Source organism: Pinus tabuliformis, chromosome X, assembly GCF_031772625.1.
Source record: "Pinus tabuliformis cultivar Carrire ecotype Pingquan chromosome X, CPIR1, whole genome shotgun sequence".
NCBI classification, from domain to species: Eukaryota; Viridiplantae; Streptophyta; class Pinopsida; order Pinales; family Pinaceae; genus Pinus; species Pinus tabuliformis.
The window spans coordinates 378,862,032-378,873,463 of NC_142308.1; the positions used below are offsets into that span (position 1 = coordinate 378,862,032).

An 11,432-nucleotide genomic window follows, 5' to 3' on the forward strand; every position below is an offset into this window, starting at 1 on the left:
AACAACCCTACTACTTCCTCTACATCCCTTCCCACCTCAAATGCTCTCCCAACTATACAAACCAACCCATCTCACCTTCATCAAATCCAATATAACCCTCCCCTTAATGAAGAACACCGTCGCTTTCGAGAAAGGATTGATGAACTTTCTAGCATGCATGTTTGCACAATATGCAAAGAAGCATACCCAGGAATGAAAACAAAGCTTTTACACGGTAGACTTTCTTGTTTTCGTTGTGCATCATCTAAATCTACCAATCGTTTTTCTGAACTAAACAACATGAACCCTGGTGAACAACCCTATGTCCTTCAACAGTTAACACAAGTTGAAGAAATGCTCATTGCACGTGTAAACCCCATTCTACAAGTCACTCATGCTCGTGGTGGTCAATACAAATATAGTGGCCATACAATTAGCTTCCCTCAAGACATCACCACTATTGCCAAATACTTACCCCGAATGATTTCTGACTTAGACATCCTCATTGTGAAAAGGCAAAATCCATCTGAAAAGGCTTATGAATTCTTCGTTTGCAAATCACGTGTCCTTGCAGCGCTTGAATACAAAACAAAAAATGACCCTTACTACTGTGATGTTCAATTCAATTCATCTGCTATTTCTGCACTACCAGATCACCCTACCGATATTTCTTCTCTTCTCCATAATGTAACCACCTCCTCTTTTGAACCCCATCAAACCAATATTGATTCTACTTATGATACTGATGTCATGCTACCTCCATTAGAAATCCAACCCTCTTCTTTCGTTCCAATACTCCCAAATTCAAGTACTGAGCTTGAGCACATTTGTAATTATTTGCACTTGACCCATTCAAATTCAACAAGCTCTATCGATTGGCCTCCAATATCTTTAACAGCTATGAATGAATACAACACCATAGGCCTCTTTGCCATGGCATTCCCCACACTCTTCCCTACAGGCATTGCCATGATCATGCAACCAAGAGTTACAAAAGTTGAGATGCATGAATATGCTTTACACTTGCTGCACTACCATGATAACCGATTTGGCCAACACCCAAGATTCCGCTACTATCTTTATAACATTCTGATGCGCCATCGTAGCCAAACTACTGCTAGTGTTTTTGTGAAAAAGTACATTGAGAACAACTTGCCAACAACGGTTTCAGACCTACGACAGTGTCTTCGTGACTCTCCAGATTCAAGATTGCCAGAGCAAATAATGCGGTTCGGTTCAGCCATACGAGGAACACGATCTTTCTGGAACAGACGACGATCTGAGCTGACTGACATGATCACGCAAATAGGAAGTCCTACATTCTTTTTCACTCTCAGTGCAGCTGATACTAAATGGCATGACTTGCACATGATCATGCCTGCCAGTGTTCCTTCCAATTCAGTCAACCACTTCCAATGGAAAATCCAAAACATAATTAAGAACCCACATCTAACAGCCCAATATATGCATTGCAGATTTACAATTTTTCTCGAAGAAATCCTGCAAAAAGGCCTCCATGCAGTAGACTATTGGTGCAGGTATTTTTTAATATCCATTTTCTTCTACATTAATTTTCTACATTTCATATATATGTTTTAACGAGATTTTACCTTCATATTATATTCAGATACGAATGGCAACATAGAGGATCCGCACACATTCATGGCTTCCTCTGGCTGCAAAATGCACCAAACATGGACACAATTGACTGGAACAATGCATTAGAAATTGCTAATGCACAGAAATATTTCGACCACTACGTAACTGCCTGGAATCCACGTCAAGCAGAGCACCGAAATATTCCGCTTCAGCAATCAACAATTCATAACCCATGTCTTCTTGACACAGCATCAATATTCACATCCAATCAATTTGAAGACTATACAGAGCTTGTCAACTGCATTCAACGTCATACAAAGTGTCATGAGTCTTCTTGTCTTCGCAAGAAAGACAATGTACTTAGCTGCCGGTATGGAGTACCATGGGAGTTGAAGTCCACATCTTCACTTTTCATTGATGATAAAGGTCATAAAACCTATGTCCCTGCACGCAATGATGAAAGATTGAATATTCACAATGCCGATCTCCTCTCTATTTGGAGAGCAAATGTTGATTGCCAACCAGTCCTTTCTCGCCATGCTGTGTTAAAATATATTTCAAAATATGCAGCAAAATCAGAAACAAGATCTGAGAGCTACCGTCAAATGCTATCACGGCTATCACAAAGTGCCATTCCAGAAGCACCTACGGTTGTTGTTATCCGAAAACTCCTTACAGAAACCATTGCAGATAGAGACATTGGAGCACAAGAAATATGCCATATGTTACAAAAGTTACCTCTTTCTCTCAGCAGCCGTACATTTCGGTCTTTGAATGTCAACAAGTCTGTTTTCAAACGTGTTTCACAAGATACTGAGAACCCTGGTTTGACACCAAACTTTATCCTTGCATACATGAACAGGCCTGTCTCATTGGAATCACTGCCCCTCCTTGAAGCTTCACGCTCATGGTCATATTCTTCCCAGCGGAAAAAAAACCAATGGAAACACATATTCCCACCAATGATTGTACATGTATTGCCCCGTTACAATGTCATTCCTTCCTCTGATGATCCTTCTTATGCCACTTTTTGCTGGAGTGAATTACTATTGTATTTCCCCTTCCGAACACTCCCCAATGATATTGGTTCAACTGATGCAGAAATTATTGCACACTGGGAACAAAAAAAGGGTACATATACACCATGGCATGTCCATCGAGAAATTGAAAACCCACAAACCCCACATACTGAAGATCAAACTACCCCCGACATCCCTCCTGATTCCATGCAGATGAACGAATGGCAAATCCTCTCTCAGCTGCACCCAGGTTACAATATTGCAATTGATGACCTTGACATGATTGGCTACCGCGACTTCGATGCCAACCACAATTGGTCACATAATACTATCCCTCCCCACTTGCAAGAAACTGCCATAAATTTCGTTGAATTCAACCGCTCAAGGATTCAAAACGAACATCATTCTTTTTGCAACCTTCCCCAAGATCACACATTATCTCCTACCCAAAACATAGCCTTCACCACTATTTTTTCACACTTTAAAACCCCTTCGCCAAAACCCCCACGCAAAATCATCATACAAGGAACAGCTGGGACAGGAAAATCCCATTTGATTAAATGTCTGCACCATGCATTTGTGGAAAACTCACCAGCAAACAAAAACCCTTTGTTGTTACTTGCACCAACAGGCGTTGCAGCTTTCAACATAAATGCCCTCACAATTCACTCCGCCCTTCGTATCCCTATCCAAACAATGCATCCTCTTGAAGGCCAACCACTCCTACAACTGCAAGAGCAACTCCGTCATGTAGAGTACATTCTCATTGATGAAATGAGCTTCATTGGTCCAAAAATGCTTACTCGCATTGATGATCGTCTAAGAGAGGCATTCCCTCTTCACCGAAATGCACCATTTGGTAATCGCTCAATTATCCTTGTCGGAGATTTAGGCCAGCTACCACCTGTAAAAGACATTCCTTTATATGTTGGGACATCGCGTGGCACTGCACTTTGGCGCAGCTTCGACATATTCATAACACTTTCAACCGTTTTTCGTCAACAAGGAGCTAGCCCGTCCCAGGTTGCTTTCCGGCAAATACTCACAAATCTCAGAAATGGAATATCTACACTTGAAGATTGGCAACACCTAATGTCAAGAACAAGTTCGTCTCTTACACATGAAGAGCAACGCACATTTGAAGAATCCATGCACCTATATGCAATAAACAACTCAGTTGTTTTGCATAATAAGAAAATGCTTAAAAAATTGAACATCCCAGTAGCGCTTTGCTCTGCAGAACAACAAAGGCAGAGAAATCCTACTACAACGGAAGATGAGCATTTGCCTGCAAAAGTGCTCTTATGCAATGAACAAAAAGTTATGCTCACCAGCAACTTATGGGTACATGCAGGCCTCGTCAATGGCACACTTGGGAAGGTCATCTCAATATTTTATTCTATTGGTTCAAAGCCCCCAGAATTACCATCCTTCGTGGTTGTCGACTTTATACAATACAAAGGAACACCATGGGACATTTCACACCCAACATATGTACCCATTTCTCCCATCACAAGGGGTGCACGCCGTCAGATACCACTTCAAATGGCATGGGCTTTAACGATACACAAGTCACAAGGAATGACATTAGACAAAGCAACAGTAGACATCGGCACCAAAGAACGACAAGGGCTAACGTTCACTGCAATTTCAAGAGTGCGTTCATTGGCAGACATTCAAATCAATCCAGCATTCCCATTCTCACGCATTGCAGAAATGCACAAGAATCCATATCTTAAGCGTAGACAACAAGAGGAATCATTGCTTGCATCAAAATCTATGCAGGAGAATATACTCTAGCCAATCGTACAACCTGTTTTCCAGAATTACCCACATGGTAAACACCACTTGCTGCAATAACCAAATTTCACATACATTTGCTTTCTATTACATTTAACCTCATATGATTTTATATTAGTTTGAAATCATTTATTTTATTTCAAATATTCAAACAAAATATTTCCCGCCATGAACAACAAGGTCTAGCATTCACTGCAATTTAGAAATTTCTTTAAAAAATTATTTATTTTACTTCAGCGCTTTAAAAAACATGCTTTCGTCAAACACATCCATTGTCACTTACAATATTTTATTTTTGGATGGAAACAGGTATGGATACAGGCTATTTATGATTTTTGTATGAGTATTGCCAAGAAATTCAGCATCCTGCCCCAGCAAACATTGCCTCTTTACCGTTTGCATCCAACCATTGAATTGTTAAAGAAGGTAAAAGAAATACTCAAGATAACAATTCACATCCATGAAAGTGACACACACAGAAAAATGCAGCGTCAATTGCAGGAACAACTCTGTTGCCGATGCCATGCCCCATCATGCATATATGATTACCTGCTCATTGTCAATTACATCTATATGTAATAAAATGCTCTTATTGTACATATGTTTAGAAGCCAAATAATACTTTCATTGTATATATGTTTAGTTATTAGCTACCAAACATGTCTCTATGTGTAGACCATATGTAAAATTTCAAAAAATACATTGCAAAGCATGTAACTATCTCCTGTATAATTGCTTGTGATAAACACACAATACCAAGTAAAATATTTAGAAGTATTCAAGTGTAATAAGTCTACTATGTTCCACCAAACATGATGCATAGTTATGGAGTGTCATAAGTTTTTTTGTACCTACAATTTTAATAAAAACTCAGTTTACATAGATTTGGCCTTTTGAGTGTGGTTTCTATTGTTCATGGAATGCTAGATGTTATGCTACTCACGTTAAGTTATCTTTGTTTTTGTTTTCAAAAAAGTTATATAGGAATATGTATACCTTACATGGGCTTCTGCAATGACATTTATAGAGTGGTTAGTTGTTTGTTATTAAAATAAAATACATTTACATGAAATTTTCTAATTCTCTTCTTTTTTGTTTCAGTCATGTCAGCATTTTTAAATACATGTGAATGAATAGAAAGTCTTGTGGTTTTCTTTAAGTATTTCTTCTCTTTTTCACTTCCAGTATAAAGATCTTACATTCCCAGTCTATTCTGTCTCCTATATCTTTTACTCTATTTCATATTTAATAAATTGTACAGTATCAATAGCAGCGGAGAAGGTGGCCTGACCTTTTATAAAAATTCAACAATTCCAACTTCATAAATCTATCGGCCTCTCTTTGTACCTTTTGGTACAATTGCTAGTTTTATATCATTTAAAAATATAATTTACATTTACTCCATAAATAAATAAATATATGTCTTTACATATATGTCTTTACAGGACAAAGAAAATCTGCATACAGAGCCCGCTTTGTATCACCTTTGAGCCTTCAGTGGATCAAGGAAACTATAAAGAGAAAGAACTATGGTGTACGCTCTTTCTATAAAGAGAAAGAACTATGGTGTACGCTCTTTTTTTTGGTAATAAAAAGAAAGCTTTTTCTCTACTGGGAATATTTTTTTGTAATAAAAAGAAAGCTTTTTTTCTACTGGGAATATTTTTTTGTAATAGAAAGAAAGCTTTTTTCCTACTGGGGGAAAAACTTATAGCGTCCCTCTTAAGAAATGCCTGGTTTTTTTGCGAAGTAGTTTTCCCAGCCAGTCTGTGGGAAAATTTTTACAGAAACCTACACAATTTTGTAAATTAAAGAAAACAATTTCCTTCAATTTCGTGAAATTATAACGTATTTGCGCAACCTGTGCCAACCGGTCTAGATTCGAACCACGTAGCCACGACCCTAAGCAACGGACGTGTTGTCCTTAGCCTCTTTACTCTGTGGCCGTTATCGGCATATCGACCACGACACTATCTGGCGGAGACGGTGGGCGACGCTCCGATTCTTCATGATCACGACCCTCTTCCTTCCGCCGCGCCACCGCAGCGCCACAATCCACACCCTTCTTCTCCTCGCTCACGCAAACGGCGCTCCTCCTGCAAATGGGGCAAACGGAGCGCTTTGAGAGCCACGCATCCGCACAGTGCACATGGAAGGTATGGCAGCATGACGGAATCACGCGGCACCGATCCCCGCTATGGAAAACTTCGAGGCACACCGCGCACTCTGCGTTGCCGCGGCCGCCTCCGATCCCTGTGTGGCTCTCTTCTTCCTGGCATTCGACGGTGGGCAACCGCTGGAGGTCAGCCTCCGAGAGTCCCTGCTGTTTGTGAATCACGCCTTCGTCCAGCTCCGACGCCCGTTGTCGTGGCCTATTGTGCAAAGAAACGTACCAGACGAGCCACAAGTAAACGGCCACGCCCATCCCCATCCCCGCGCAGAGCAGCAACAGGGACACCGCCAACGCTGAAAGCAATCTCTCGATCATTGCTCTCCTAAACCAAACCCCCGAACAAGAAATTGCTGCATTACACAAAGACTCCCCTGGTTTTATTTCAGTCTCTGCATTCCACAACAAAAGATCATGAAAATCGAGAATATCTCATCTCACAACTGGCATTCACAGGCTGTTGAATCCATAGGCGACAGGCCATCGTTCAGAATCGCCTTGCTCGTCTCGGCATCTGCCAAACGCCGTCTCACGATCTAATAAGTAACCGGAAAGTTAACATAAAATGTCACGGCTTTGCCGAGTGGATTCTCATGATGTGGACAGCCAAGATTATTAAATGATTCGGCCAGTTGTCTCTCATTTTCCCGGTATTTTTGGCGCCCTCGGGATTTGTTTGGATCGATTGCGTGTCCTCATCAATTATTTCACCAAACCACTTTGAATGCAGAGTGTCTACCATTATAATCAGCCGCGGTAACAAACTAGCCGTGGTAATTCGGAACGAGCACGTAAATTTTTTCCATTTTTATTTAAAACGTATAAAATAACTAATAAAATCTAACTCATAAAGAAGAATTTTTTTACATTAAATATAAAAATAATAATTTTTTCCTTTTTTCATCGAGACTTATTAGCACAATCCATTGAGGATGGGCTGCGTCCCCTCCGAATGAGTTTCGCTCGGTCCTTGATTCTTTGAGATAATCTCATCTTTCTTGTTCGTGTTCTTGCCATATCCTGAATTTAAACTAATGGGATCAAAATCCCGATTGTAATATCTTTTCAATTGGAAAGATAGTAAAAGATGCGGAAATCTCAACCAATTTTGAGTGAAAGGCTTTAAATATTCTTCCGGTGTTTCATTTCCAAGTTCCATAAAGTTATGGATAGGAAAGAGTTTAATCGAATAGAAATTTTTTCTATCAATCATACTACTTTGATGATTGAAGCGATATATGAGGATCGATAATGTAAGTACTACTATACCTTTGACCAAAAAATATGGATTGCTTTTCCGTAGATCGCGTAAAAGCAACGTACTGAGAATTCTAGGATCAAAAAGCTTTATAAGGCGCTCCCGACGTGAAAGGATTTGAATTAACAATCTAATCAAATTGGATTTGGTCCATGGATTGCATAGAAATTGATAACTTTGTATCTCTTCCAATTTGATTATCCAGGGTCTTCTTCTTTTTTTCATTTATTTGAAACCCCCCCCTTACCTCTCCCTTTTGTTTTATCCCAATAAATAGAATATTTATAGCATATATTGATTTCATATAATTGTAAATCTCGTGTCAACCAACCGATACCATTATGTCCCATGGATATAATTTATTTCACTTAAATAGGTAGGAAGGAAAATGACAACGAATCGGATCCAGTCCGATTTTTTTTATCTTCTTTTATGGGCGAACGACGGGAATTGAACCCGCGCGTGGTGGATTCACAATCCACTGCCTTGGTCCACTTGGCTACGTCCGCCCCGGAAAAACCAATTTATCTATCTACAATCATTTCTTCCAAGAATAAAAAATGAGCTAACGTTTGTTCTTATGTGGGTCGTCGGTGACCTCTGATAGGGGATCAAAGCAAGATTGATGACTAACTCTCAACTCTCGAACAAGTTGTATGGCTTATTATCAAATTAATTCAATGAAATGAAATGTTATTTGAATGTCTATTGAGAATATTTGACATGAATCAAGTATGAGAGAAAGAATGTAAATGGGTCCCAATCCCGAACTACCCAATTTTAGATCTGAGTCTATACTCATATTATAGAATGAATATGTTGATGATCTTTATCCAACATCCATGGCTGAATGGTTAAAGCGCCCAACTCATAATTGGCGAACTCGCGGGTTCAATTCCTGCTGGATGCAGGGGAACTGCACATATCCATTATTGATGGAATGGGAAGAAGTATGAAGAATAACACCAAACAATACAATTGAAGCATACCAAGCCTTTCAATAAAATGAATGAAAGGCTTGGTATGCTTCAATTAAGCAATACACGATAACAATCCATCAGAGTATTATCCACCTATTGAAATAGATTCAACAGCGGCTAGATCCAGAGGAAAGTTGTGAGCATTACGTTCGTGCATAACTTCCATACCTAGGTTAGCACGATTAATGATATCAGCCCAAGTGTTAATTACACGGCCTTGACTGTCAACTACAGATTGGTTGAAATTGAATCCATTTAGGTTGAAAGCCATAGTGCTTATGCCTAGAGCGGTAAACCAGATACCTGCTACGGGCCAAGCAGCTGAGAAGAAATGTAAAGAACGGGAGTTGTTGAAACTAGCATATTGGAAGATCAATCGGCCGAAATAACCGTGAGCAGCCACAATATTGTAGGTTTCTTCCTCCTGACCAAATTTGTAACCTGCATTTGCGGACTGATTCTCAGTAGTTTCCCTGATCAAACTGGAAGTTACCAAAGAACCATGCATAGCACTGAATAGAGAGCCGCCGAATACGCCAGCTACACCCAACATGTGGAATGGATGCATAAGGATATTGTGCTCAGCTTGGAATACAATCATGAAATTGAAAGTACCAGAGATTCCTAGAGGCATACTGTCAGAGAAGCTTCCTTGACCAATAGGGTAGATCAAGAAAACGGCAGTAGCAGCTGCAACAGGAGCTGAGTATGCAACAGCAATCCAAGGACGCATACCTAGACGGAAGCTAAGCTCCCACTCACGACCCATATAGCAAGCTACACCAAGTAGGAAGTGTAGAACGATTAGCTCGTAAGGACCCCCGTTGTATAGCCATTCATCGACGGAAGCTGCTTCCCAGATGGGATAGAAGTGCAAACCGATAGCTGCAGAGGTAGGAATAATGGCACCGGAGATAATATTGTTTCCATAAAGAAGAGAACTAGAAACAGGTTCACGAATACCATCAATATCTACTGGAGGAGCTGCGATGAAAGCAATAATGAATACAGAGGTTGCGGTCAATAGGGTAGGGATCATCAAGACGCCGAACCATCCAATGTAAAGACGGTTTTCAGTGCTAGTGATCCAGTCGCAGAAGCGACTCCATAAATTTGCGCTTTCGCGTCTTTCTATAATTGCGGTCATGGTCAGAACTTCGTTTATAAAATCATCAGAGGCTCCCAAGCATAAGGCTTGTTATTTTACAGTATAATATGATCCATGTATCAATGTCAACCAATATCTGGGATGGAATTTAAATATCTATCCCAACGGGATAGATACTGAATCTATACTATATGGATAGAATATAGAGGTATTTTAGATAGACTCTATCTTTTTTAGATATATTCCACACTCTATAGATCTATCTGTGGTTAGATACTCCATCAAATTATTTATTCCTGGTTCCAGAAATGGAAGATCAATTGGAATGAGAACAGATAGGATCGAATAAGTATTTTTTTTTTTTTTTTTTTTTTTTTTTTTTTTTTTCGCTATAACGAAGTGCAACGCAATTCTGGAACCAAATTATTAATAAATTTATATGAGTGGAATATCAATTATTTATCACCTTTCTGGAGAACCCGTAGTGCGATAGTTCGTTCCCTGTGAATAGAAACAAATATTAAAAAAAAACTTGATTAGATCCAGAACCAGAATAAGTGCACAGAGGTACCTATCAGAAATTTGATCCGGGTTGCCCGGGACTCGAACCCGGAGCTCGTCGGATGGAGTGGATGATCTGCTCTTCAGTATCAGTAAGAGCGAGAAATCTCTCCCCAAACCGTGCTTGCAATTCTCATTGCACACGGCTTTCCCCATGTAATGTATCTATTTCCTATTAGTTCTCGGATAGAAAAATAAAAATGATTCTGAATCGAGGCAATTACTCAAAGAGCATTTCATTGGTCAAATAAGTTTTCTATTTTCAGATCCTGTATCTTTTGCCAGGAATTAGCTAGGGGATTTATCTGGGGAATATCTGAATGCCAAATTCGTTCTCTCTGCGAACGGGCCGCCGCTTTTGATGAAAAAGGCAGAGAATCAAATTCTCGTTCTTTTGAAAACGATTTTTTAAAGAGTTCTGGACCTAATTCCTTCCGAACTACACGTATCGTACTTTTATGTTTACAGGCTAAAGTTTTAGCACATGATAATAAAAGTATATACTTTATACGATATAAACCATCTCGATCAAAGGATCCACTGTAGTAATGAAAAAGATTTCTCCAAATTTGATCGAATCGATCGAGGATATCATCATCTGTTAGACTGGTCCAAGACAATTTACTAATTGGCCGCCCTGATATGTCACAGAATTTTTCTGTAGCCAATAATCCAATTATTGGTACAATCGGAACTATTGGATCCATTTCATTGGTAATAAGAACGGGGATGAATAACTCATCTAGCGTTTTGGTTCTGACCAAAAGAGGGTTCATCCGAACCCTCAAAAAATAACCTGGAGAAGAAGAACAATTCTTGGATAATTGATGAGAACAGACCCTATACGGTTCGGACCAAAGATGGAAATAAAATTGCCGAAAAATTAGAAGATAATATCTACATTTTTTAACTAGGAGATCAGCACCCTTTATAGCTATAATAGGTCTTTCGCCATATC

The 11,432-nt window shown here is 39.5% G+C and overlaps 2 protein-coding genes across 2 annotated transcripts; one reads left to right on the forward strand and one right to left on the reverse strand.

Annotated features, from left to right (window-relative positions):
- Positions 1–1,673: 1,673 nt before the first annotated feature.
- On the forward strand, positions 1,674–4,976 carry LOC149140107 (uncharacterized). The gene is made up of 2 exons (XM_089450895.1): positions 1,674–3,977; positions 4,707–4,976. Exons 1-2 carry the CDS (start codon positions 1,674–1,676, stop codon positions 4,974–4,976), a joined length of 2,574 nt encoding a protein of 857 aa, XP_089307021.1.
- A 1,143-nt stretch (positions 4,977–6,119) lies between these two features.
- LOC149140108 (E3 ubiquitin-protein ligase ATL23-like) lies at positions 6,120–7,104 on the reverse strand. The gene has a single exon (XM_089449664.1). It carries the CDS (start codon positions 6,883–6,885, stop codon positions 6,331–6,333), a length of 555 nt encoding a protein of 184 aa, XP_089305790.1. The 5' UTR covers positions 6,886–7,104; the 3' UTR covers positions 6,120–6,330.
- Positions 7,105–11,432: the final 4,328 nt, after the last annotated feature.

Coding starts and splice junctions, on each gene's coding strand:
- LOC149140107 (XM_089450895.1), top strand. CDS start 1,674: ATGGACACAATTGACTGGAACAATGCATTAGAAATTGCTAATGCACAG. Junction 3,978..4,706: donor TCAATGGCACACTTGGGAAG/GTCATCTCAATA, acceptor GGATGGAAACAG/GTATGGATACAGGCTATTTA.
- LOC149140108 (XM_089449664.1), bottom strand. CDS start 6,885: ATGATCGAGAGATTGCTTTCAGCGTTGGCGGTGTCCCTGTTGCTGCTC.